At 38.9% G+C, this 24,557-nt stretch overlaps 1 protein-coding gene across 2 annotated transcripts; it reads left to right on the forward strand.

Annotated features, from left to right (window-relative positions):
• Positions 1-939: 939 nt before the first annotated feature.
• Positions 940-24,140, forward strand: CHKA (choline kinase alpha). Of its 2 annotated transcripts, none has more exons than XM_065065004.1 (12): positions 940-1,646; positions 5,566-5,677; positions 12,627-12,680; positions 16,783-16,896; positions 17,495-17,628; positions 17,904-18,008; positions 18,378-18,436; positions 19,882-19,969; positions 20,872-20,980; positions 21,467-21,573; positions 21,912-21,993; positions 22,746-24,140. In XM_065065004.1, exons 1-12 carry the CDS (start codon positions 1,315-1,317, stop codon positions 22,803-22,805), a joined length of 1,356 nt encoding a protein of 451 aa, XP_064921076.1. In that variant the 5' UTR covers positions 940-1,314; the 3' UTR covers positions 22,806-24,140. The 2 variants fall into 2 exon arrangements, with proteins under 2 accessions (XP_064921076.1, XP_064921077.1); XM_065065005.1 differs by lacking the exon at positions 940-1,646 and adding an exon at positions 2,093-2,238.
• Positions 24,141-24,557: the final 417 nt, after the last annotated feature.

Here is a 24,557-nt window from a genome sequence, read left to right on the forward strand (position 1 = left end):
ATATTAGCCTGCGGGGGGGGGGGGGAGCGGTGAGGAGGGGGGGCAAGAAAGCTGCAGCGCCTTTCAGCTGACTGTAACATCACCGCTCTGACACTCCTTGTGTGCTATGAAGGACTGGAAGGCAGGTGCTGGTATTTATTTTAACAGAACATCTTTGCACTATCAACACTAACAAAGAAACTGAACTGTAAAGCATTGCATGTAGATTTTTTTTCTTGTAGTTCACCTTTCTGTTCAGGTATGATTTTCTCCTGAGCCAAAAGAGCACAGTTTACCATATAGGCATGAATCAGCCTTCACACATGACTCAGTAACTTTCCCTAAGGAGCAGAGTTTAAATAAGCATATTGTTGATTGGTATAACCCACTTTGTACTGCACAGAGATTTCACACGTTTCTGAGGCAAGTCACAGGCGTGACTGACACCGGCACGTTACTAAGCCCTAGCATAGCTAGGCCTAGGGAGCACCACCTCAACTAACACGGTCCAACCAAAGAAGGGACAAAGGCAACTCCATCGCACAGCATTGCGTGGTGACCGGCTCTCTGCCCCGGCCTGGTCCCTCCCGCTGTCCTCAGTGCTCACCTTTGACTCAATCGCCCACCCCGATCGAGCTCCCGCTGTGGCCCGAACCTCCCCCGCTAAATCCTCCTCAGATCTGAGTGGCGGCCGCCGGGCCGAAGAGGAGCACCAGGCACAGAGGGGCGCCCAGAGGCGGCGGGGACAGGACTGAGCACAGCAGGAAGGGGAAGCGGGGCCCAAAGGTATCTAACGGGCCGGGCCGGGCAGGGCACACGACCCCGGGTCCGGCGGCCGCGGCACCACCGCTGTGGAACCAGCGGCGAGCGATCACCTTGCGCTGCGCACCCCACCTCGAGCTGCGCGCGACGGTCACCGGGACAACCGGGGAACGGCCAATCGGTGTGCTCCCGCCTCTCGCGCACAGGGGCGGCCACAACGGCGAGAGCTAGCGCCTCGTACTCCCTCGCGCACCAATCACCAGGCGCTCAAGCAGCTTGGGGAAAAGGAGCGCGCGCGCGCTCCTCCCGCTCGCTTGGAACTTATCCGCCTCCCCACCCCCTCTCCAGGCTGGAGCTGAAAGCCGGGAGCCAATCAGGACAGAGGGAAAAAGCGTGAGGCAAGCGGGCGCGCGTGCCGAGCTGCCTATAAAAGGGGGAGGCTGGGACAGCACGCGCAGTTTACTCGTCGCGGGTGTTCGACAGGGAGGGGTGCACGCGAGGTGAGCGAGCTCTTGCCCCCCACCCGCTCATTGCCCTAACGGCCTTCTTCCCCTAACCCGCCCGCCTCGCACTATGAAGACCAAGTTCTGTAACGGCGAGACCGACCCTTCCCCGCTTGGGCTGCTCCTCGGCCGCACCTCTGGCGGGGGCGGTGTCGTCCTTCCCGCCGCCGGGCAGCCACCCTCGCCGCTGGCTCACACTGATCCCGAGGGGAAAGACCCCGTCGTGGCGGGCGTAGGCGGGGACGCCATGACCCTGCCTTCCGCGCTGCTGCTGCCACCGCCTGAGGAGGAGCCGCCGCTCGACCCCCGAACGCGACACAAGGCTTATCTGTGGTGTAAGGAGTTCCTGCCTGGGGCCTGGCGGGAGCTGCGGGAGGAACAGCTGCGCATCAACCCCATCAGGTCCGTGCTAAGGGGGGGCGTGGTGGCTAGTGCCTGGGAAGAGGGGGGCGGGTCGCCGGGAGTCCGCGCCGCTTCCTCAGGAGCGGGAGATCAGGGTTTCCCTTTTTTTTTTTTTTTTTTTAACTTAAAAAAAAAAAAAAGGCGCTTCTTAAACTTGGGGGTTTTTTGTTTGGGGGGGGAGCAGACTCGCTGCTGCATGGGAAGCGACTGTGCATCCGCCTCCCGCATTCACTCTGGGGCGATGCGGGTAGCCCCTGCTCCGCACACCGGTGTGGGAGATTTGCGGCTGCAACCACCGCCTCGGCTCGGAGAGTCTCACCCGGAGAGCGATGGAGGGCCCTGGGTTCGTTGCGTCAACCACGCCCCCCGCCTAGGAGAGGGTGGCGGCGCGAGGTGGTTGGCGCTGCGAAGTGACGGTAGAGCCTCGACCCTGAGACAGGGGAGGGGCCCCCAACTTTGACGGTAAAAGTCACAGATCTGGTAGAAACGGCTGTACCGGCTACGGAGCTCTCTCCTGGGGGCGGGGGTGTGTGTGTGTGAAGTACCTTTTTCTGGCATGGCCCTGGCCGTTCTGAAATTCAGAAGTTAGTAGGTAAAAGCAATATATTGATGCTGTGAATAATCTTTTAGCATATATAGTAACATGTACTTGTGACTCAGCATGTTAGCAGCAGAAATATGTAAGTTGGATATTCTAGTAGCCATGTATAGTGTGTTTAAAATCTTTGCCTTCTTTGCAGAATTAGATAGCCTTTTTTTTTTTTGTATCAGTCCCATATGCTAGTTAAACTGATGTCAATTCAGAGTTTCATTTTTACAGACTGCTTGACCATTCTCTCTGATAAAATGTAGAATCACATACAGTTTTAAAGGTTATGGTTGTTAGCTTCTCCCCTGGAGCCCTGAGTTTGCTTTCCTTGTGTTTCTACTTCTGCTGATATACGAACCATAAACAGTTGACAAAGCTCTGGCATATAAAAGTATAACCCAAATTCATCATGCTAATTTCTAAATGTATTTTAAAAGCTTTATTAAAAATGAGCAAGTAATTGAAAGATAGTACTTGTGGTTTTAGATCATTTCTGCTCACTTGATCAGAATAAGTTTATGAAGGGAGAGAATGTTTAGAAGACTGATAGTGTTCCTAGACTAGTCTGATAATATGTCTGTAATCTGACTTGCTTAATTCTGTTTTCATCCTTATTAATGTGCACTGCTGAAATAGGTACTTATTTTCTAAAACCTTAGGTTTTAGCACAGTTATTCTTGCATTTGTTGAAAACTTTGCCTCTGAGACACCACTTCAAAATGGCTTAATGATTTCTGGATTGGGAGGAAGAGGGAATGGGCTGAAACTTAAGAATGTGTAAAACCATGCTAACTGGCCGTTGTATTTATTTTGGCAGAAGTCTTTTCACCATTCCTGTCTATAGAGAAAGCAGCATCATATTGGTTTGCTGATTCAAGTTTCACAAAAGTCAAGTGCTCTGTGTATGTTCTCCAGTGTGCCTGCCAGTGCTGCCGTTTTGATGGCTTTAGTGCACATTGTGTTTGTGAACAGCATGTTAGGTACTTGATGTCGTAATATGAAGAGGTCCAGTTATTATTAAGAGCAAAGAAATAGATTTGCATCTAATCAGAATGCAAGTATATAGCCACATCTACTGCTCTGGCTGTGATTTGGGGAAAGCAATGGGAAGCTTTGAAAATAGGTGACCATTTTGGAAGGGCTTACCTTTAAGTAATTTGCAGCAGTAGACTAAATGGTAGCTTTGTATAAGGGTGATATATGCCCTTTTGACCCTTAAACAAGCTGCTGAGTCTACTGACCTTCAGGAGAACAATACCTTTTATTAGACTCCTGTATGGATTTACTTGATTAGTGGTAACTTATGAAGTCTTAAGTGCATAAGACTATAATGAAACTTATGTTTAATGTACTTCAGCCTCAGTAGGACACTCCTATTTGACTGGAGAGATATAAAAAAGTTTCCAGGCTTTCATGCACTGTATGCAGACTGAGCATGTGCTCAAGTACCATAACTATTCCTACAGGATTTTGAGCTCTAGTATGGTATCTTTTGTAAAGTGGGTTTCAATATGTTTGGTTCTTCTGTTTAAGTGTTGACATTTTCAATGAAGTCAGAGGCTTAGAAAGGGTGGCAAATTATTAAAAAAAAAAAAAAGCTGTCTAGCATAGTTTAAGTGAAGCCAGACGTATTGCATCTGACTAGTCTGGGTTTGCTTTTTGATACCCTTTCCATCTGTCTGTTTCTACCTGTTCACCTTCATGATTTAAAGTTACTTCATATCTCTTGTCTCTAAGCATCTTTTTTTTGATGCCTGCCAAGCCACCTGGTTCTTTTCTGCCTTCTTACTTGAGTGTATTGTGCAGCTGCTTTTTTACCCTATTTTCTGGAGATTTTTTTTCCTCCCTGTTGTTGACTTTGGATATGTAGGCCAGTCCTTCTTCTCTGTACACAGGTACTCTGCTTCTTGGCAGCCTTTTTCTCCAGAAAGTCTCTACTACTTCCCCATTGCATTGTAAGAGAACCTAAAAAATTTGAGAAAACCTGGAGAGGAGTGTCAGATTAGGACTGAGAACTGCATTTTAGCTACTGCATTTTGGTTTTGCCATAGACTCCTAGAATCAAAGCTCACTGCAAAGTTATATTAAATACTCATGTTTTGGGTGTTATGAAAAACTGCATTGCTTTGGAAAGGAAATCACAACATGACAAAGTTTCTACTATTTGAATTCTAGAGTTACTGCAGTATGTTGTGTAGCATGCTATAAGTAAAACTGCTTATTTTTTAAACCTGTGCTGCCTCATCCCTTTACTGCTAGCTATTATATTTGGATTGTCTGCTTTTGAAAGTTTTTTCTTTAATGATGAGACAAAAGTTTTTTCAGTAGAGCTGATTTGCATTTCTGTTTTGCAAGCAAACCAACAGTTTCAGTACTCTTTTGTCTTGTAGTAAAGGAAGAAGTAATAGGGAAAATCTATTGCAGAAGAGAAATTTAAAAACTTAATAACGAACATATTGATAATGAAGAGGATGCAGAAAGACAATGTAGCAAAGGATATATGGGTTGAGTAGACCAGTGTTCTTAGTGGGCTACTAGAAATTGAGAAACTTAACTCCTCTAGTAGTGTCTAACTCAATAAACCTGTGGAAAACAAATGCTGTCACTTTTCCTTGTAAGAACACTAGTGTAAAACAGTAACTATATGAAAAAACAACATGCTTGTATAACCTCCGAAAGACTGAAGCACAGGACTCCCTAATTTGTGTTTTACCTGGTAAGATTTTGAGTGTGACTTTAGTTTTGACAAATACGTGAACGATTTATTTGAAGGACTGCTTTAATTGTAAATTTCAAAATTGAAAATTACTCCCTAAGAATGACAGCATAAGTAAGATTTTCACCTGCAATGCTGTAGCTCAGGTATTCAAGTTAAATCTTTGTAGCTGCCAACCCAGTTATACCAGCTCTTAATTCAAACTTAGGTTTTTATACTCACTGCATGGTTTTAAGCTTATTCTACTGTCTTCTTGCTTATTTCTGCAACCAAGTACATCTGACAAGGTTTCAGCATCACTTTCTAGAAGTCCCGAAAATAATTAACAGAAGTCTACATTGCATTTTAGTTGCCTGTTGCAGTTTGTTCATAGCTTGACCTGTAATTTGGATCAGTGTATCTTGGTAGCTTAATGCTTAATGTATTATCACCATCAGTTTTTTTAATTGAAGCCTTATATGCTGTGAGTTATTGGTACTGTTGGAAGATCTTTTTCATGTTAGAGTAGATCAGTTAATTATACTAAAACTATGATGAGTGTGCATCTAATTTTTAGCAAATTGAATGTGTATGCTTATCCAACTTAGCTGATAAATGTACCTTTGTCTTAATAGAGGTGGCCTCAGCAACATGCTGTTTCAGTGCTCACTACCTGATACCATTGAGACAGCTGCAGATGAACCACGGAAAGTTCTCCTGCGCTTATATGGTGCAATCCTGCAGATGGTGAGTATGTAGAGTGCCTTGGGAGTGGGTGAGTTTCTGTAGCTTAATTCTGATATGTTTAGAGATTTTAATTTGTGATATGCTGCAAGTGTGTGCTGCTTTATCATTTTGAGAATGTATTTTAGTGGTAGTAGGGTAGATTGCTAGCTTAAAGCAGTTTTCTTTTTAATTTGTTACTGCCTAGAATTTACACTTCTTTCTATAGAGATCATGACTGGCATGTATCGGCTGAAGGCTCACTTGCTCTCTGTTTGATCAGTAATGCTTTGTTTATGGTGTTAAGTTTGGGCTGTGGTGTTTCAGAAAAGTTATTTTGCTTCTGTATAATATGTAGGACTTTGGCATAACTAGCAAGATTGCAAGAGACTAAACTGCTCAATTTTTATCCTGGAAAGACTCAATCTGAGAGATTAAAGTTGAAGGTTTTGTCAAACTTGTACAATGCTCAAGCATTTTATTAGATCTCATGGGTGTTGCTGGAAAGTTTGATCTATAGTGTTGGAATAAAAATAAGGCACAAACATCAATACTGTACAGCTATCTAATTCCGAAACATGCTTTCCTAAATGTGTGATATGCCCCCTAGCTGGCATAGAAACTTAATCAAATGTTTGTCAAACTCTTCAAATGTTACTTTGGCTAGTAAAATGTAAATAGCCTTGAAATTTTAAAGCCTTAAGAGAAGTGGTTGGCAAATTTGCTTCAAATTGTAAGGTTTAACATCAAGAGTATTTTGTAAAGGTAATCTCTTGTGAAGTTTACAGGCTGTTGCTGTGGGACTGTAGAGCAGATCTTCTCTTAACCATCTCTGCTAGACAGTTGATATTGTAAATAAAAAATCGTAACAAATGTTTAACCTTATAAACAATGCAGCTTCATAAAATTGTTTGGATGTTGGCAATTGTTTGTTTGACTTAGAGGGCCTGTTATTTTATCCATTAGTTTGATATTTTCCAGTACTCAGTCACTTACTTTGACTAACTGAAGCAATGTCTGCAGGAGATGACTGTTCCTGAAATTTCAGCCCATACTTCCTGTTTCTACTGCCTTGACCAAACTTACTATTAAAAATCTCATTGGATACTGTCATTTAACTGGCTTCAATTGGCTTCAAAGTGTTCTTTTGTTACATAATGTGAGATATTAACTTTCCTGTGGTAGCAAACTTCACCAGAAATATGTAAAATATTTCAGTGGTCTGAAATAGCATGAAATGCTTGGCTACACCACTGTATGTATGTTGGGAAAGTTAAACTGTTAAACAACAAATGTGTAGAAGTTCATTAATTGAAGCTTAAATAGTCTCTAAAAAACCTAAAAGGAAAGTGAATAAAATGGTGGTGAGAAACTTTGTTTTCAAAATTACTCCTGGGGTTGATGCTGAGATTTTTTTTTTTCCAGAATTATTAATGGATTTAAGGTATTGCTGACTTATGTAGAAGGCTTGATTAGGAACATGGGCTGTAAAACTGCTGTAGTGGTAGAACTTCTGTTGCCTAAGAGCTCTGAAGGCATGTGGCCTTTTCCTTTATATTTCAAAGGAAAGTAAAGAAGACTCTAGCATTTGGTCATCTTCCTTTTCCCTCAGGGTTTTTTTAACTTGCCTTTTCTGTGCCTCTATCCACTGACAAAATCAAAATAAGATTTTGGGTTCCAAAATCAGAACTAATTTGGTTTGAAAATTGAAAGTGTGGTCATAACTTTCTAACCTTTCTACTCTTAGCATTGAAGGATCTTTTGAGATGTCTAACTTCCTTTATTTCCATAGTGGCAGTGAAAAGACTGCTCTTGTTGGTGCAGTTCACTAAAGGTTAAGTAAGCAGAGAAAGTCCCAAGGTAAAACTTTCAGATTGCATTGAGGTTCACAATTTTTGTCAACAAACATTTGTCTCTTCCAGCCCCTGTACATTAAATGTAAGTTAAAATATAAGCAAACTGTTTTATTGGGGTATTCTGAAAACCTCACTTAGGATTGTTATAAATTTCTGGGTGACATAAGCAGAATTCTATGACAAGCCTGTTATAGAGGGAGTAATTTGATATTTTTAGTAATGTTGCCCTATAGAAATTAAAGGATACTGTATAAGTAAGTTGACTTTTGAGACCTTATGCTAAAATCACAGTTCTCAATGACTTAATTGTAATTGCCACTGGGTATTAGTAATTACTACTTGTTTGTTTGAGCCTTTTTAGCATGTTTTAACTCTTGTCCACTTTATTTTCTGTTGAAATTGGAGAACAAAACAATAATTATATCAGCTGTTATTATTCTTCTACTGTGAATACTATATATCTATAGCAATATGCACCAAATTGTTCTATGGACAGAAGATAAGTTTATGTTAAAATTTTGAATAGCAGTGGAAAACAGGTACCTGCTACTAAAGAATGAATTATAAGGGCACCATAGTTCTTTGAGCCACCTTTTTTGCAGTTTGAAAGTAGCCCCAGTTTGCTTATTATGAATCTTGGAAGACACAAATGTCAGTACATGAAACTCATCCAATATAAACCATGCCAATTGGCTAAAGCTGCCACACAGGGAAGGTTTTGTGCCTTCCTCTGTCATAGCTGATATGTTTAAGCCAATTTTTGTGTGCATGACTGTTTTTGGGGGGAGCTGGGGGGAGTTGAACTGAGCTGGCTCAGCCATTGTTATGAATAGTTACACTGGCATGGATGTTTAAAAATCAAGGACTTCTCTTGAGTATATCCTTGAGTAGAACTTTTTTTAAGACAAGTATTTGTGCTTGTGACAGGGTAAAGTACTAACCACATTAAAACTCAAATGTTTGAGGCACAATGCAGATATGTTTCACATTGAAAAAAGGGAAATGTCTTTCTTTGCTTCCGTTATTCTTGCTCCAGCTTAGTTGCTAAATTTAAAGGGGAGCATTGAAAGTAAAATTTGCTCATGACAAAATGTCTTCAACTGTTTGGCTATATCAGTGTTAAAACAAATGAAACAAAAGTTTTTTCAACAATGTGCCATTTAATATCCAGACTTTGACTGGATTTCATATGCAGATCACTGTAGTGTTTCTACTTAAATTCAGAACAACAAAAACTTCCCACATCTTACAAAAGCTGATAGGATTTCACTGAGATAGCATCAACAACAAGAAGCTCAAGTTAAGGTGAATTTCTCTGAAGTTCACCTGTCAAAAGCTAACTTGGGGGCTAATTCCTGTTCCTTTACATGTGTCAAAAGAACCTTGAACTCTGATTTACTGGGGCACTTTGCAACAGCCAAAAAAAAAAATCTTGCATTTGAATGAGGAAAACCAAACCAATATATCTGATGTTCTTCTCTATTCTCTCAATTTCTATGTGAGCAGATGCAAAATAAGTATACATGGTTGCCACAGTTCTGTGGTAGATCTTTTTCCATACCTGCCTTGCTGCCTTTTGGTTTTTGTAACTAAATAAAATGCATACTGCTTTGTACCTGTAATTATCAACGTCTTCTGTGGTTGTTGGTGTCCATGTCTGTTTGTAGCATGGAGTTACTACAAATCCCTGGCACTGGCAGACAGCTTGAAAGAAACCAAGCACCTCTTATGGGGATATATTTGTGTTGGGTGGAGTTAAGGGTATTCTGGGGGTAATGTACCACTTTAGTTGTATATGCATGTGTTCTCTGCTGCAGGCTTGCCCATGCGATCGTGCCTAGAGCACTCTGGTTTCCAGGTGACAGACACGATTCACGGTATAGTATGAGATCTCTGAAGTTGGAGCATTCTCTACAGCTTTCATTTTCTTTAGTACTAGATTTCATTGTTTAAAAATAAGACTTAAGTAGCAACAGCTACTGTCTGTGCATCTGAATGTTTACAGCAATAACAAAATATCAAAGTACTGCCCCTTCCTTTCCTCTGCTCCCTCATAAGAGAATGGTAACTTGAAATAAGGAGGATTAGAGATGTTTTTGTGGCTTTTTTCAGGGCTTCATGTTGTGGATTCTAGGACTAGCAAATTAGTTCCTTCAGGTCTGGCAAGGATCAGCAATCAATGGCAGATTCTTAGAAGCAGAAATAGCTGTTGCTGAATCTAAAACTATGTTCCCGTATCCTGAAGTTCAAATCGATGTCTTTCAACAGCTTCTAGAATTTAGAAAAGCTTTTCCTTCATAGGTTGCCTCTAATCTCTCAGGCAGTTCCTTGGTATTTGAATTCCTAGGGTTTTGTCTAAATCAAAGTACTGCAGCATTTTGAAGTCTTGAAAACTACTAAAGCTGAGTAAACTCAGAAAATGAGTTTATAATTTAAGATGTAAATTTGTGGGCAGAGGGTTATTTGGGGGGGGAGGAAGTTGCAAGTTTGTCCTCTATACAGAATTCTCCTGCCAAGCATCACCTGTGCTTTCTGAGTCAGAGCTCGTTGTCCAGCCACAAGACAAATAAATTTGAGGCATTAGGGAGAAAACTAACTTAATTTTCTGTGTTAAACTGCCAGATGTGTAAATACTACCTGGTCATCTTCTCATCACAGATCAGATAATGTGCAGTGTCTCCCATTCTAGGACTTTCATCTTGTACCTGAAGCTTCCTGCCTTAAAATCAATTTACATTATCACCAAGTAGACTCTAACTTGTTGTCTCTCTGCATACAGCTGTAATCCCTTACTAAAATTGTAGGGAGCTTTCTTAATCTGCTTTCAGAATATACCTTCCCACAATAAAAGAAGCACTGAACAAATTATTTAAAGTTGTAAAGATGTAGAACACATGTCCATTTCTAGTTAATATTTTCATGTAGGGAAAGAGATTGAAAACCTCCAGCAGTTATTCAATCATTATTTGTGTAATTAAAATCTACTCATTGCTGTTGAAGTAAATGGGTCGCAGAACTGGATGTAAGCTGGAGCGAGCTATTAGAGCTTTTGGAAATACTGACGTTTTGATTGGTTTAGCCAAGAACATATGAGCTGAATATATAGATCAAACACCTCATGCATGGTATGAGATGTTTCACTTTGAACCACTGTTCTCATAGGTGATTGTGCAGTCAGAAAACAATCAAATCCTTCTGCTTTAACATCTGTTAAACTCTTAAACTTCTTCTACATAAAATTGTATCCTGCTTACTTACTTTCTTTGACCACATGTACTGGAGACTTTCCTAATCCTAGGCTGAGTACATGGCCACTTGTGAAGACTGATCCTCTTCAAAGTTCCATTAATATTTGCCAGTTATTATTCACAAATTACTTTGTATTCATTCTCCTCTGGACACTAATGCTCCATGCTGAGGGAACAGAAAAGAGGAAGGGATGCCACAGAAGTCTCCTTTTCTGATGACTCTGCAGTACACATCACTAACTGTCTCTTTCTAATGGCACAGTAGATGCCATTAGGCTATCTCCAACACTAATTTGAGGTGAACTCTTAGAACCGGATAGCCCTTTATACAGTATGACTTCTGGAAAGTGGATGCCAGTTCAGGTTCTAGGGAAAAGCCTTATCTGCTTACCTTCTGATGAACTGAACCATTCTGAGAGCACCATTAATCAGGAGAGACTCCTGGATGGTGAGTAACTTTCTGACTGTTCAAGAAAAAACTGTAAGATGCAAGAGTGGTATTAATGTAGGACATGCTTGTTCAAAGAAGCCCTCTGTAAATGACTGTAATACTATTGAGTAGTTAATGCATTTAGCTTTAGTGAATATGTTTTGACTTTATTAATTTCCTTGAAAGGAATATAAACTAATAGTAGTTTTCATATTGTCTTGTTTTAAACTTATTAGCATAATGCAATGGGAAGTACTTGCTGAAAGACCATTGATTCATATTAATTGTATTTCTTCTATAGCTTCTGAAATACTATAACTGCATAGCTTGTGCAATTGTTAGCTTGTTGTATTGTACTTAAAACAGCTGGTGTTGCTTAACTGTGTTCCATTAAGTTCATATTTCCACCCTTGTTTTGGACATGTAAGAGCTTTGGAATAGAAAGGTATGCACACAGTTCTGTGGACCAAATGTTTTTGTTCAGAAGGTGGAGATGCAGGCTACCCTAATGGGCCTCTACAGCTAGTCTGGTTTAAACAGTCAGCGGTGGAATTGCAACATAAATAGCAGCCACAAACTATAACTAACTCTAAGCAAATATTTGCTCTCTCTTCTCCTTACCTTCAAGCCCTTTAAAGGACAAGGTTTCTATTACATCTTGAATTTTGAATGTGTAGCTCTATTAAAAGCATGTGCCATTGAGGGTTTAGTTGCTGAAGGTATAGTTTGATACTCTGAAACTGCTCTGTAATGACTATTAATAATCCTAACAGAATACATTATTAATGGAATTCATTGAAGTTTTGCTAGTATACTGCAGTTCTTACTGAGACATCTTTAGTGTATGTGGGCAGTTCATTTGAAAAATAAGTCTTGGATTTGCACAGCCAAGTGGTACATTGTACATATATTCTAGAAATGTGAATAACAAAATTCTAGGGACAAGAAATTTGGAAAACAAGGTAATAGGGGAAAAAAAGCAAGTACTTTGCAAGCTTCATAACATAACTCTTCCAATAGTCCTTCTCAGGCTTTTATGTAGTCTCTAATGCATCTCTTAAATGCTTTAGTTGCAAGAAGAATATAGTCCCAGATGTCATGCAGAGGGACTTAATTTTCTGTTAATTAAAAATGTTTCTATAAACTTATGATACATTGAAATACTGATAAATGATAAAATACCTGAAAATTGGCTCTCAGGCTAATTACAGGAGTGGTCTGGTCTCAGTGGCACATCCTTTTGAAAGATTTTTGGAATTGTTGAATTAGTGTGGTGGTCAGAGGTCAGATGGATACTAGTGCTGTAGCTGTCACAGATCAAGACAGTGTTGAAACATCTAGTGAATTGTAGCTGGCACTTCTACTCCTTTTGTTCTGGTGGTTGCAGGTTAATCATGTTAAATTTCATCTTCTTATTGTTTGCTTTTTCTCATTCATAGAGGTCCTTTAATAAAGAAGATTCTGTACAGTTTCAGAAGGAAAATGACTGGCAGGTGAGTAACTAAATTTGCTTATTTCACAGAATTTTTTAGATGATAGAGAAATGTGGTGATCCTGTTTGTTCTAAACCAGGAGTTACTCCACCTGGTGTCTGGGCTGTGTTTTTAGAAACTGTAAACAGTAATGAAGAAAATATTATCTGTTTGCTCATAGAAGTAACACTATTATGTGGGTGTCTGTACGTAGCATGTAAAGATTTAAGCACTCCACCTTAACAAAAAATATCCCCTGAACTGTGCCCTAAATGGTTTCTTACTGTTTCTAACATTGATATGAGTACTGCTATTTCTAATACTAGGCTCATCTTTCTTTAGTAGGGAAAGACCAGTATTCTGCTTTACCTAATCCCTATTTTATAATACATTTATGAACTCTTTTGAGGAAAGTATATGGAGCTGGAGAGAACTTCCTCTTGAACATCAAGTCTTTCTCATTAGCATTGTGCTTGTATCATCTGTGTTCTGCAAAAATCAAAGTTCTTGCATTTGAAATAATTTCTGCTTATCCAGCATAATGTTTTGCTGAGTGTAATTTTTTGTAAAGTAATCTGAACACAATTTGGTAATCTAGATTTCTACCATGGCAGTGTTTTTTTCAGTAAGGGATAACATTGCAGCATGTTAGCCAGGTGCTTTGCATGTTATGTACTATCATTTTTCAGCTCTGTGATGGTTTTAGTAGTGATTAGGGAGAAATACATTTTACTTGTTTGGTAAGTGCAGCTTTTCTCTCCTTATGTATTCTGCCATCTGGGAATGCCCTCTGAAACAGTTCAAGCATTTGTTATTTTTTTTTTTTTTTCCTAGAGAGCTGAAACTGGTTTTAAATTTTTTGTTGAATGACTGCTTTTGAAGTCTTGTTGAACTTTCAGTTAAGTTTGCTGGAACAGCTTCAATCAGTTGAACCAAGACTGAACTGAAAGGTACTGGTTTGATTCCTCAGTTTTCTTCAGAGGTGGAAAATGGAGGTGGCTTGATTTTATTTTTTAATTTTTTCCCCCTACCTCAATCTAGTTGAAAACAGTTTCTGAAGTGTTAAGACAAAAATCGAAAGCAGCCCCACTGTCCTAGTGCCAGCAGCTCATAGGAGCTGTGCAGTACAGGAAGCAGGGCTTTGAACTTCAAAATTGTCTTTGTTTGGTGCCTGAAAACAGTAATTCTATGCTGGTAGGTTGTTTTTTCTGCTGTTGGTCTCATGGTGCTGGAACTTCACTGTTAGATCATTTTACTCAATAATTCCTGTCAGGTTAGGTTTGTTAATTTTCTTGAGTAGATAGGTTTGATCAGAGAAGGTAATGGTCATCCATTGGAGAGAGTAAAAATACCTCTGAGTAATCCCGTAATGTTCTGGATCACTAGCAAAAGCATTGTAGCTGTTCTGAGCTGCCTGATGTTTGACGACTGTGAGAGATGAAATGGGGATTGTTTTATCTTGGTTTTACTATAGTTAGGGATAATTTTCCTCAAAATAGTAGTATTTCGTGTATTTTATAGTGAGCTTTTTTGTGGAAGCAAAAATAAAGCAGAAGCTTCAGTTCCAACTGAAGTATAGAAAGGCTTTTGATCTTTCCTTGCTTGAATGGGAGTTATGTACTGGAAGAGTCTTGTGAAGAGTGTTTATAATAATTCTTAGATTTTTAAAATGCAACAGTCAGCTCTAAGTATTCATTTAATAGTGTGAGTGTTCAAATCTTCTCCAGAAGCTTGTTTTAAACACAAGTGCTCACCATTCATCTGTTGGAAACTGATTAAAATTGAGAGAGAGCTTCAGAGTTTAAAAGAACAGGTTGTTGTCTTAGCAGTATAATTGTATTGTGAAGTATTTGAATGTATAGAGATGCATAATTGACTTAGTTACAATGCTTGATCCTTTAAAAGAGTAATCAGGTGAACATTTAATTGAAGATTTATTCAGTGGACCTAGATTTGTTCGGTGTCCGTATGAAGTATGCTACAGTATTTTCTAAGGTCCTTTTAGTTTATTTCCATGCCTATATTTGACGGTAGTGTATGGAGTGGCAACTTGGTAAAAGGTCCATCAGGTATTATGAGGAAGCCTTTGACTGACATGCATAGGTGAAATTATTTGTCTGTTGTTGGACTTATTCTCAAGTGACCATTCTGTTACAGCAGAGGAAGTTATTTGCGTGCTCTAAACTTTTTTCTCTTTTGAGAGTCAAGCAGCAGAGCACTGAAACTTGAATATTCTTATACTGCTGTTTTTAGGTAACATTTGCCTGTACTTTAAGACTGAAGCAGGTCTTTCATGGAGAGGTCCAGCCAGCCTTGTTAACAGTGCTGACACAGAAGTTTATGAACTTGCAGTTGTGTCACTGTGGATTATGTGAAGGTCCTAAACTTTTAAGCATGTTTTAAAGGACTAGGGCTAGACAGATATGTGGCAGAAGTAACCCAGGAGGGCACTGAGTAATTGGCAATATCACTATTTCTGGTTGTTACTTGTGATGCACAAAGGGGCATCTTCATGAAGAGCATTTCTTTGGCACTTGCTGTTATCCAAGTATTGTGAGTTGGTTTTTCAGTAAGATGTGAAAACAAGGAACTGACATCCTAATGGGAACAGCCAACAGGATTGCTGTAATCAGACTTTTAAGACACCCTGATGTTGTACAAGGCGCAGACAAATTATCAATATAAGCTAATAAAGGAGCAGACATTCAGTAACGTGTATCTGATGTGCTTTTTGATGCTTGGCATTAGGCTTCAGAACTGAACTCAAAAGTTCAGATCTGTGGTGATGAGGGAATGTGAAATTATTAAAAGTATGTATTTTTGGTGCACTAGCTCTGCTTCAAGGAGTTGAGATAAGCAAAACAGTGGAGGACAGTAATACAATACATTAATATGCAAGTTGTCTTAAATTCTCAATTAATATTCTTGATGGGTCTCTTTTTATTGAAGCTAATGCCTCTGAACATAGTTACATGAGCCTTTCCTACACTTCAGTATTAAATGCTAGAATTTCCAGAATAATGTGTGGGCCAGTAATAAAAATAATTTGTGAGTGAAACTGCCTGGAGCATAGTCAAGAGTGGAACTTGTGTAGGAAAGAGTTATTTACTGTCTGACACTGCGGTGACTACAGTAACACAAATGGCTCTGTAGTTTGAAATATCTGAGAGCTGTATAAAAAGCGTAAGACCTAAAAGCACAAAATTAAGTCTTATAGGTCAGACTTTGAGATGAGTTGCTCAAAAGTAGGCAGAGTCTTAGTGGACTTCTAGGATCTAAGTACAGCTGGATTCTTCTTTATACAATTGCTAGAAGTAGTGATTTATACTGTGGCTTCTGTGTTTACTTACAGCTAATCTAACCCATTAATAAACTATACTTCAGTGGTTTTTAGCTATTTTTGAGACATATTTAATATTTCTATTAATTTTTAAACATTTATATTAAGAAGCTGTCTGGTTGTGATTGTTATGGACTGAGTTTATTGATGTAAGGAAAACATTAAAGATAATGAAACTGGAAGCATGTTTGGAGGTAGAAAAGGAAGAATGTTTATTCACTCATGCTTATTAGCAGGAGTTTAAATTACTCTCTCTTAAATATATAAAAAGAGAGGCAAGACTTAATGTGCTTAACAGAAACAAATCCTAAGTCATTAATCTAAATAAAAAAACTGGTTAGTTCAGTCATTCATTCATTTACATAGTTAGTGTCCTTTTGTGAGGCAATGTTCCAAAGTGTGTTGAAGTAGCCAAGGCTAATATTGATAATATTTATAGTTCCTGTGCTGTGCTTCAGTAGGATAAACCCCTTCAGGAAATGAATTTGCAAAGTTCCCACAGGTTAGGGAGGAGAGACTGGTTTGGTTTTTGCATAGTTTGTCTTTGACCTGGCCCACCAATAGTACATGTTAAGTTATACAGATTTTCCTCCCCTGCTTTAAACTTGAAAGCAAAATATTTGTATTGCTCCCGTGCTAACTACAAGTTATTAGTCAAGAAACTTTTGTTGGTAAAATGTTGATTCAACTTTCTAAAGCTAACCCTAAGATATCTAATTTTGCAGCACACCTGAGTTCATTTCTGTGCAAGCACTAACTAATGCTGTAATTTTTTCTTTGCAGGGAGCAGAAGCCATGGTTCTGGAAAGTGTTATGTTTGCCATTCTTGCAGAGAGAGCTCTTGGCCCAAAGCTATATGGAATCTTTCCACAAGGGCGACTCGAGGAATTCATCCCTGTAAGTCCTGGTCATGATTATTTAGTGGTCTGCTGGTAGTTGATCATGACAAAGAGGTCTCTGGACTGCCCAGAAAAGCAGGGATTTGGGAAGGGAATACTTGGCAGCCAGCAGTAATTGCTAGCTGTAATTTGTTGGAGTTCTAGGGGGTGTTGAAGAGCCTAACTATAGATCTTGCCAGGGATACCTAAAAGTTATTCAGCTGTAGCAGGGACTAATAAATGAAGGTAAAAGGCCTGTTAGATACCAAATATAGCATTGGAAGCTATAGACTAACACTTTAACAGCAACAAGAGCAGATGCTTTTGATGTCCTTAAATATTTATACTTAGTCTGCTTAGAAGATATTCTTACTGTGAGATGTGGTATTCCTCAGGTTTTGATCTAGAAGAGACTTGACTAAATCATATGTAAGCTAGGCAAGCTAACTTGGCTTTTCCAAATACAGTAATTTTATTTGGGACGAAAAGTGCTTTCCTTGAGTACTGTGCTGGTATTTTATACTAAACTGTGTAGAGACTAATGCTAGTGTTCATAATTAATCAGTTTTGTAATTAATCAATTAACTGTATTTTAAGAATGCTATCTTTTATTACAGAGCAGGAAACTAAGTACTGAAGAACTAAGCTTACCTGACATATCTGCTGAAATAGCTGAAAAGATGGCTAGATTTCATGGCATGAAAATGCCATTTAATAAAGAACCTAAGTGGCTTTTTGGAACAATGGAAAAGTAAGTTACACACTGCTTTAAAGTATGCAAAATACTTGACCTGTTGTAATTTTGATAAGTAGATAATTCTTTATCAATGCCTGAGAGCACAAGCTCTCACTGTACCTAGAAACGGTTTCATAGTTACTTGAGGAACTTAAATTACCTTGGATAATAGCGTTTTTCTTCAATAACTCTTTTTTAAAGTTATTGATTTTTTATTTGAATGGTATCTCAGTATGAGAAGATTAATATACTGTCACAAATGCTGTACTATTGTCTCTATTTTTTAACAGATATCTAAATCAAGTGCTGAGGATTAGATTTACCAGAGAATCCCAAATTTGCAAACTGAACAAACTCCTCAGTTACAATCTCCCCCAGGAAATGAAAAATCTAAGGTAGGCTTATTTTGTCTACCACCGTCTTCCTATTTGCACAGCTTCGGTATGAATTTTTATGCTTGTTCAAACATGTTATACAGTGTAATACCTTACATTCATTTTACTTTAAGTTGGAGGTTATTTTTGGTTCTGTAACCAATCTGAGTCTCACATGACTACAAATGGATAACGATCAATTGTTAATCTGACTTGCTGATCAGTGAAGTCCAACTTCAGTGTCCTGGTCTTGGGCTTCTAATTGAGAAAATAGTCTTGATAGACATGAATAGCACTTCAAATTCTTACAGCAAAATCCATTCTTTACTTGTAAGTGGAACTGACCTTAGTGATCTGTTACTTAAAAGATCCTGTATTGCTCTTTTCTAGAGCTATGCTTGAAGCTACTTCATCACCAGTCGTATTTTGCCACAATGACTGTCAAGAAGGTAAGCTGCTAACATTTTGGCCTTGTTGAACAATGCAGTATTAAGCATTTTCTGGTCACTTGTTTGCTTTCTGAGAGGTAGCTCATGTTATCAAGGTACTGCCCTGGCAGCTGACCTGTAACAGGAGCTTGTGTACGCCCAAGTGTGCAGCAGTTGCAAAGCAAAGTGCATTGGCTTCAGCAACCCTTCAGGCTGATTAGGTGAACATTTAATATCGTAACTGGATTAAGCCAGGTATGTACACACACTCTGTTAGTACAGGTTAGTTAATGATGGGAGCCTTGGGTGTTTTCTTTTAAGACTGTACCTTTCTTAGCTATCTGCAATATATGTAATCAGGGTCAGATATACATCAGGCCTGTTAAAAGATCGTGAAAAAGTACAGTAATTAGTGAAAATGGAGTAGTTTGACTCAGCAGTTCTCAGTTTGTACTGGTAAGAAACACTAGGAAAACCTTATCCACCTTTTTTTGTGTGTGTTCTCTCTGGGAGTCATGAAGGGAATTAAAGTTTTTCTCAGCCAGTCCTCTGAAGAGGTGAAAAGGAGGAAAGGCAAAAGGTGGTGGGTATGCTGTGTTTGTGCTCCCGGTCACCTTTACAGTGAGTAAGCTGGACTGAGCTGGAAGGATGTTACACTAGGGCCATATGCAGGGCTGTTTTGTTCTCAGGAGTCCTGGCTTTGTTAGCTAAGGCTGAGGAATTGGCCTGAAAGAGGATTGTCCTAGAGAATAAGCACATAAGGATAGTCAGCATAAGGGTGCAAGGGTATGACATGGAGAACAGATGTACCTGTGGAGAGGGGACAAACTTGGAAAAACTGAAATTACTTTACATTTATTTGCTAGTTGGCACTTGACAGAGACAGACTTGATGTCTTTCAGATGAATTGTGATGACAAAATGAATTGAAAGACAGATAAAGAAATCTCCCTGTTACAAAGGAAAAGGCTGAGCTTTTCTGTAGGTACTGATTGTGCTACATAAGAATAGCAAAGTGATCAGTCTGTGACTTTCAGGCTGCTGAAAAGCAATTCCTGTCCCATGTGTTGTGTTATCAGTGATAGTGCTATGCAGGCATGAGAGGTACTGCATAATTTAGATCTCAGGCTTTGGAAAGAAACAATTCAGGGCTGATAAGGCTGACTTTGTCACCTGAGTTAGCTGCAAACTAAACAATGGAGAAGCAGGACCCTTAGGAAAACAAATCTACCTGTGCCTGGACAGAAGAAAAAGTTCTTGCTTTCAGCTTTACAAGGTTTGTAGAGTATATCTCAACTCAGTAAGGTGCTGTACAGCCAGTCCAGCTTGGCTTTTCTGGTCATTCCTCTGTGTAGATGTGAGGCATAAGTGGTATTACCTGAAAAAAATGTTCGTGAAGATAAAGTACTATTTTGTTGGTTTTTTTCTGTGTCTTTATTGAATATTCTGTATTATCTTAATTTTCAGGTAATGTCTTGCTTCTGGAAGGCAGAGAGAACTCAGAAAACCAAAAGCTGATGCTCATTGACTTTGAATACAGCAGCTATAATTACCGGTAAATCACTTATTTTCTATTCAGCAGGAAGTTGTATTACTTTCTACATGCTACAGCAAGAGCAAGTGCTGCACTGCTGAATATTTGTCTATTCTAGTGAATTGTGTTCTGCTCTATTAGTGGTGGACAGCAAATGGAACTTTTCAAAACAGTTATGGTCCCAATGGAGTTGAGTATAGTCATACAGCAGAGTCAAAGTTATTGGAACTCCTTGCTTGTCTAGATTAGGAGGCTTGTTTGTGCACAAATGGCTTCTTGCTTTCATGTCAAAATTGCTTTCTAGTGTGGAGATGGGGAGAATGATAGATTGTGTGTGTATGTATTTGCTTTTGCAATTTTCAGTCCTTTCAAATAGTGTTCTCATCTGTGCAAATGAGTACTCCTAGGTTTTTCACTACATGGTTACACAAAATGCTTTTACCTCAGTCATCTAATAACTATGATTATGGAGAATCTAAGTGTGTGGAGTCATAGGGATCATTAAACATCAGCATAGCTGGAACATAATGGAACCTTGAATTCCAATAATATAAAAGTGGGATATGTTAAATACTTTGAGTATGCCTGCTTTGCCTGCAATAATGCTAACATTAGAGATGTGTTTCATGTCATGCTGAGATGTAATGCATACTCAAGAATTTTAACTGTTTCCATTGGTATAAATCTTGGTAGCGAAGTCTAGTATTTTCATGGAGCTGGTAGCTTTCATTCTTAACTGCCTGTCTTTACTAATTGATTTTTAATAATTTGCAAACAAGTTGTTTTGTGGTTATCAATTCTCTACCTCATTTAGCAAAACTGCAGTAACTTTATGCTTTAAAATCTGATTTTAGGCTTGGTTAAGCAAAATCAGATTGCTGGTATGCAAATGTTGAGGCACTTAGTCTTTATTTCTCTTTCAGAGGATTTGACATTGGGAATCACTTCTGTGAATGGATGTATGATTACACATACGAAAAGTATCCGTTCTTCAAAGCTAGCGTTCTCAAATATCCTTCAAAGAAGCAACAGGTAGGCATGTAAGACATAACTAATGAATTGCCAGTGTTGACAGTCTTCAAGTCTTAACTCTTTTTCCAACGCTGTTTGGTCTTATTCTGTCTCAAGACCTTTCCTCCATGACTTCCTTAAATATAATATTTTCTGTAATCCTATACTACCTTTGCTTTAAAAATCATAGAAACTACATAATATCTATGCAGGATAGGATATTTACTATGTGCCATGTAGCTGTCCGCCACAAAAAGGCCTGTAGTTGTGGACTGCAGCTGTGAAATTAGTTAGTAGTAGCAAAATATCATCTGTTGTCCTAATGTTATGGTTTTCTTAAACTAGACTTCCAAGCAGTTAGTGGAACCACCATAATCCTAAAGGTAATGTCAGCACTGTTGATGTTTGGAGAAAAATAAATAACAACTTATTAGAAGGCGTGCCTAGGTCTGAAAGAAGCAAATATGTCTTGAAATGAAGAGTTGTAATTCTTTATTTGCCTTCCAGCTTCATTTTATCTCCACTTACCTGTCTGCATTCCATGATGGCTTTGAAAATCTGAGCAATGAAGAGAAGTCCAAACTAGAAGAAGATGTGTTCATAGAAGTTAACAGGTACCTTGTCTTTCACAACTGTATCTTGAAACTTCCACTGTGATGCCTATGCTTGTATACATTACTGGGTGGAGAAACTTCAACCAAGAGAGATTCTAAGCTATTTATATGTGGTAAAGAAAAATCTGTCCATTCTAAGCTATAGATACATGGTATATGCTATTAGTGGAGTAAACAAAACACTACTTCATGGGGAAGCAAATGGAATTATTTTTATATTGTCATTCTTGAAGGAAAGGTGGACATCCCCAAACTGGGAAATACTAATCTAACAAGATATTGAAATAAGGTGTTGTGATTACATGGGTATTTCAATAAGCATAGCCTTGTAATTTCAGGTTTGCCCTTGCATCACACTTCTTCTGGGGTCTGTGGTCTATTATCCAAGCAAAGATCTCATCCATTGAGTTTGGTTACCTGGTAAGTTGTTTAATTGTAGCTTCATGTAACTAAGAATGTATAATTCAAAGTACATGAAATGGCACCTCCCAGCAACTATTATCTCCTAAGTGGAGTAAAAGTTTTTAAAATCAGTTTGTTACTGGTTTGTGCTTTTTCTTTAAGAATATAAAGAACCTTTAAGATCATAAAAACTCCAGAAATTCTTCCCATTGTTACATAGACTATAGCCTTATGTATCAAGCCTTGCAGTGAAGTATTGTTCTGCAATAAGAGATTCCATGCAGGAGGGAAACTAGCATGCAGTAAGTGAATTTGGAATTCGAGTAGTCAAAATGCATGTGTAATGACTGTTAATATTCAGTGTACAACAATACCAATGCTAGGTAGCTTGTTGTATGTACTGGAGAAGTGGATCAGTCTATTTCTTGATACATGTTTAGTGCATATAACTTTCAGGTACACTGAATATCCTGCAGGAAGTGCTGCAGAAGCCATCCTTTTTAGTGAAATGCTGATGACTTTAGTTCCTGTTTTATTTCTGGCATGCTGGGAGCAGCTAATAGTGTTAGAGCTAATAGTGTTAGAGGGAACTTGGAGAGTTCAGAACACCTCTGGAAAGATTATCCTTTCCAAATAGAGCTAATTAATGCATTGATATGATGGATTAGGAAGGTAACAAAATTAATACCTTCATTAGGCTTCCCCATCCCAAGTAAGAAAACTCAACTGTGTTTACTGTATTGAGTACTGAACATCCCTTATTTCTCCAGGAATATGCGTTATCCAGATTTGATGCATACTTTGATCAGAAGAGGAAGCTGAAGGTGTGATTGTGGGAGGAGTGGCCTGTTGGTTACTGTATGAAGAGGGCAGCTGGACAGAATTTACACTGTGCTTAGGCTACTGTATTTCTAACGAAGGTGTCACTGAATTCCAGTTCCTTGGAACACAGGTGTACAGTACTGAAAACTGTCTAAAAATAACTTGTTTACAGTTTTGTAAATACTTGGAATGAGATTGGGAGGCAAAAGTAAAATACAACAGTGCAATATCTTTTAAATCTTTTTGATCTAGAAGGTATTTTATATTATGGGAGAAGCTTACAATCAAGTGTCAATGCCACATGCATCAGAGCAGTGTTACTGTGAGTACATTTTCTAGGGGAGGTGTTGGCATGGTTTGTATTGTAAGCAGAACAGTTGTAAAAGATGATCTGCTGTAGAGACTGCCTCTTAATGAGAAGGAAAACTGAAGGTGGCAACTGTTAAACTGTGAAGTAGGCTTAAAATCTTACTGTGAGATTAGTTTCAACATGCCCCGTGAACACTCTTCAAAGCTACTGATATGTTACACCACTTTAACCATAAAGCAAATGAACACATTAAAACAGTATGCTTTGAAGTGTTATGTATACATGAATGTTTCTCTTAAGCTGGTGTGCCTGTGAAGTGTGAATGAACTTCGAACTGGACATTCTGAAGGAGTTTGTCTTGAACTGTTTATTCCATGTACTTCAAGATCACGCTTTAGCCCCAGCATGATTGTTTCTTAAAATGCTGTGTCCTGCACAGTGGGTTCTGTGGGCTGGTAGTACTGGGAAGAATGCCTTGAATTGCTCCAGAAACTCCCCAGATAACTGAATTGGCCTTGACAGTGCTTGTAGTTGGAGCCCACCTCTTGTGTTGCCACAGTATATGGCTGTAAGAAATAGTCAGACTGCAGAAGACACTTCAGGAAACTGCTGTTATGCCCATCCAATGCTTACATGGCTTGAGTGGTGCTTTTCTTGCACCTTCAATTTTCATCATGTTCCAGCAATCCAGTGAAGTGGAGCATCTTGTGGGGAACAATAATGTGTATATTGAAACTATAGTATAATCTATGAACATGTCATCTAAACATTTCTTCAGATTTTTGGGAGCTTGTTTATTTTGAATGTTGTTTGTTTGTGCTTTCTAACACACTGTTACAAATAATAAACATCTAAGTCTACCCTTTTTCACTTGTATGGCAAATACTGTTTGAAGCAGCTGAAACAATGTGGATTTCCTGTACTGCATGGTATAAATTGTAAAAGCTGTCATTTTATTCTCTAGTATAGAGAATAATTTTCCGTCTAGTCAATTATTAATACTTTAAAATAAATATAAAGCACTTAAACGTCATAGTTCATAGTATTAAGTCTTTGTTATATCTGCAGGATAAATTAGGTGCTGTTTCTGGCCTTAATTTGTTATGGAAGTACTTTCTTGCTGACCTTCAAAGGCAGACTAAGCTTTAGGCTCAATGCTGTGGGATGTACCTTCTACTTAAATGTGCCTATTAACATTCACTTATACAATAAATGCTAAAGAAAGTATGGAGAAGAAAGGTAGTTAAAGTTAAGTAGATGATTAAAGCCCAGGCAGGATTTCTCAGCGAGCCATATTTTATTAATGATTTTGCAAGAACAGGTGTTAAACCTAAAGGTATGCACATAGAACAGAGCAAAAAGCCCCTGCTTATATTTCCCCCCCTGCCCCCCCAAATCCTAGCTGCAAATTCTCTCCCACCTTCCCCATTGGTTGGGTACTTCACGGTTT

This window comes from Columba livia, chromosome 5 (genome assembly GCF_036013475.1).
Source record: "Columba livia isolate bColLiv1 breed racing homer chromosome 5, bColLiv1.pat.W.v2, whole genome shotgun sequence".
Taxonomy (NCBI): domain Eukaryota; kingdom Metazoa; phylum Chordata; class Aves; order Columbiformes; family Columbidae; genus Columba; species Columba livia.

What these genes read in the sequence shown, in the direction of transcription:
- CHKA (XM_065065004.1), top strand. Translation starts at nt 1,315, where the DNA reads ATGAAGACCAAGTTCTGTAACGGCGAGACCGACCCTTCCCCGCTTGGG. An exon ending in GACTCGAGGAATTCATCCCT is followed by an intron (nt 16,897 to 17,494) that starts GTAAGTCCTGGT and finishes CTTTTATTACAG; the next exon opens with AGCAGGAAACTAAGTACTGA. An exon ending in ATCCTTCAAAGAAGCAACAG is followed by an intron (nt 20,981 to 21,466) that starts GTAGGCATGTAA and finishes TTTGCCTTCCAG; the next exon opens with CTTCATTTTATCTCCACTTA.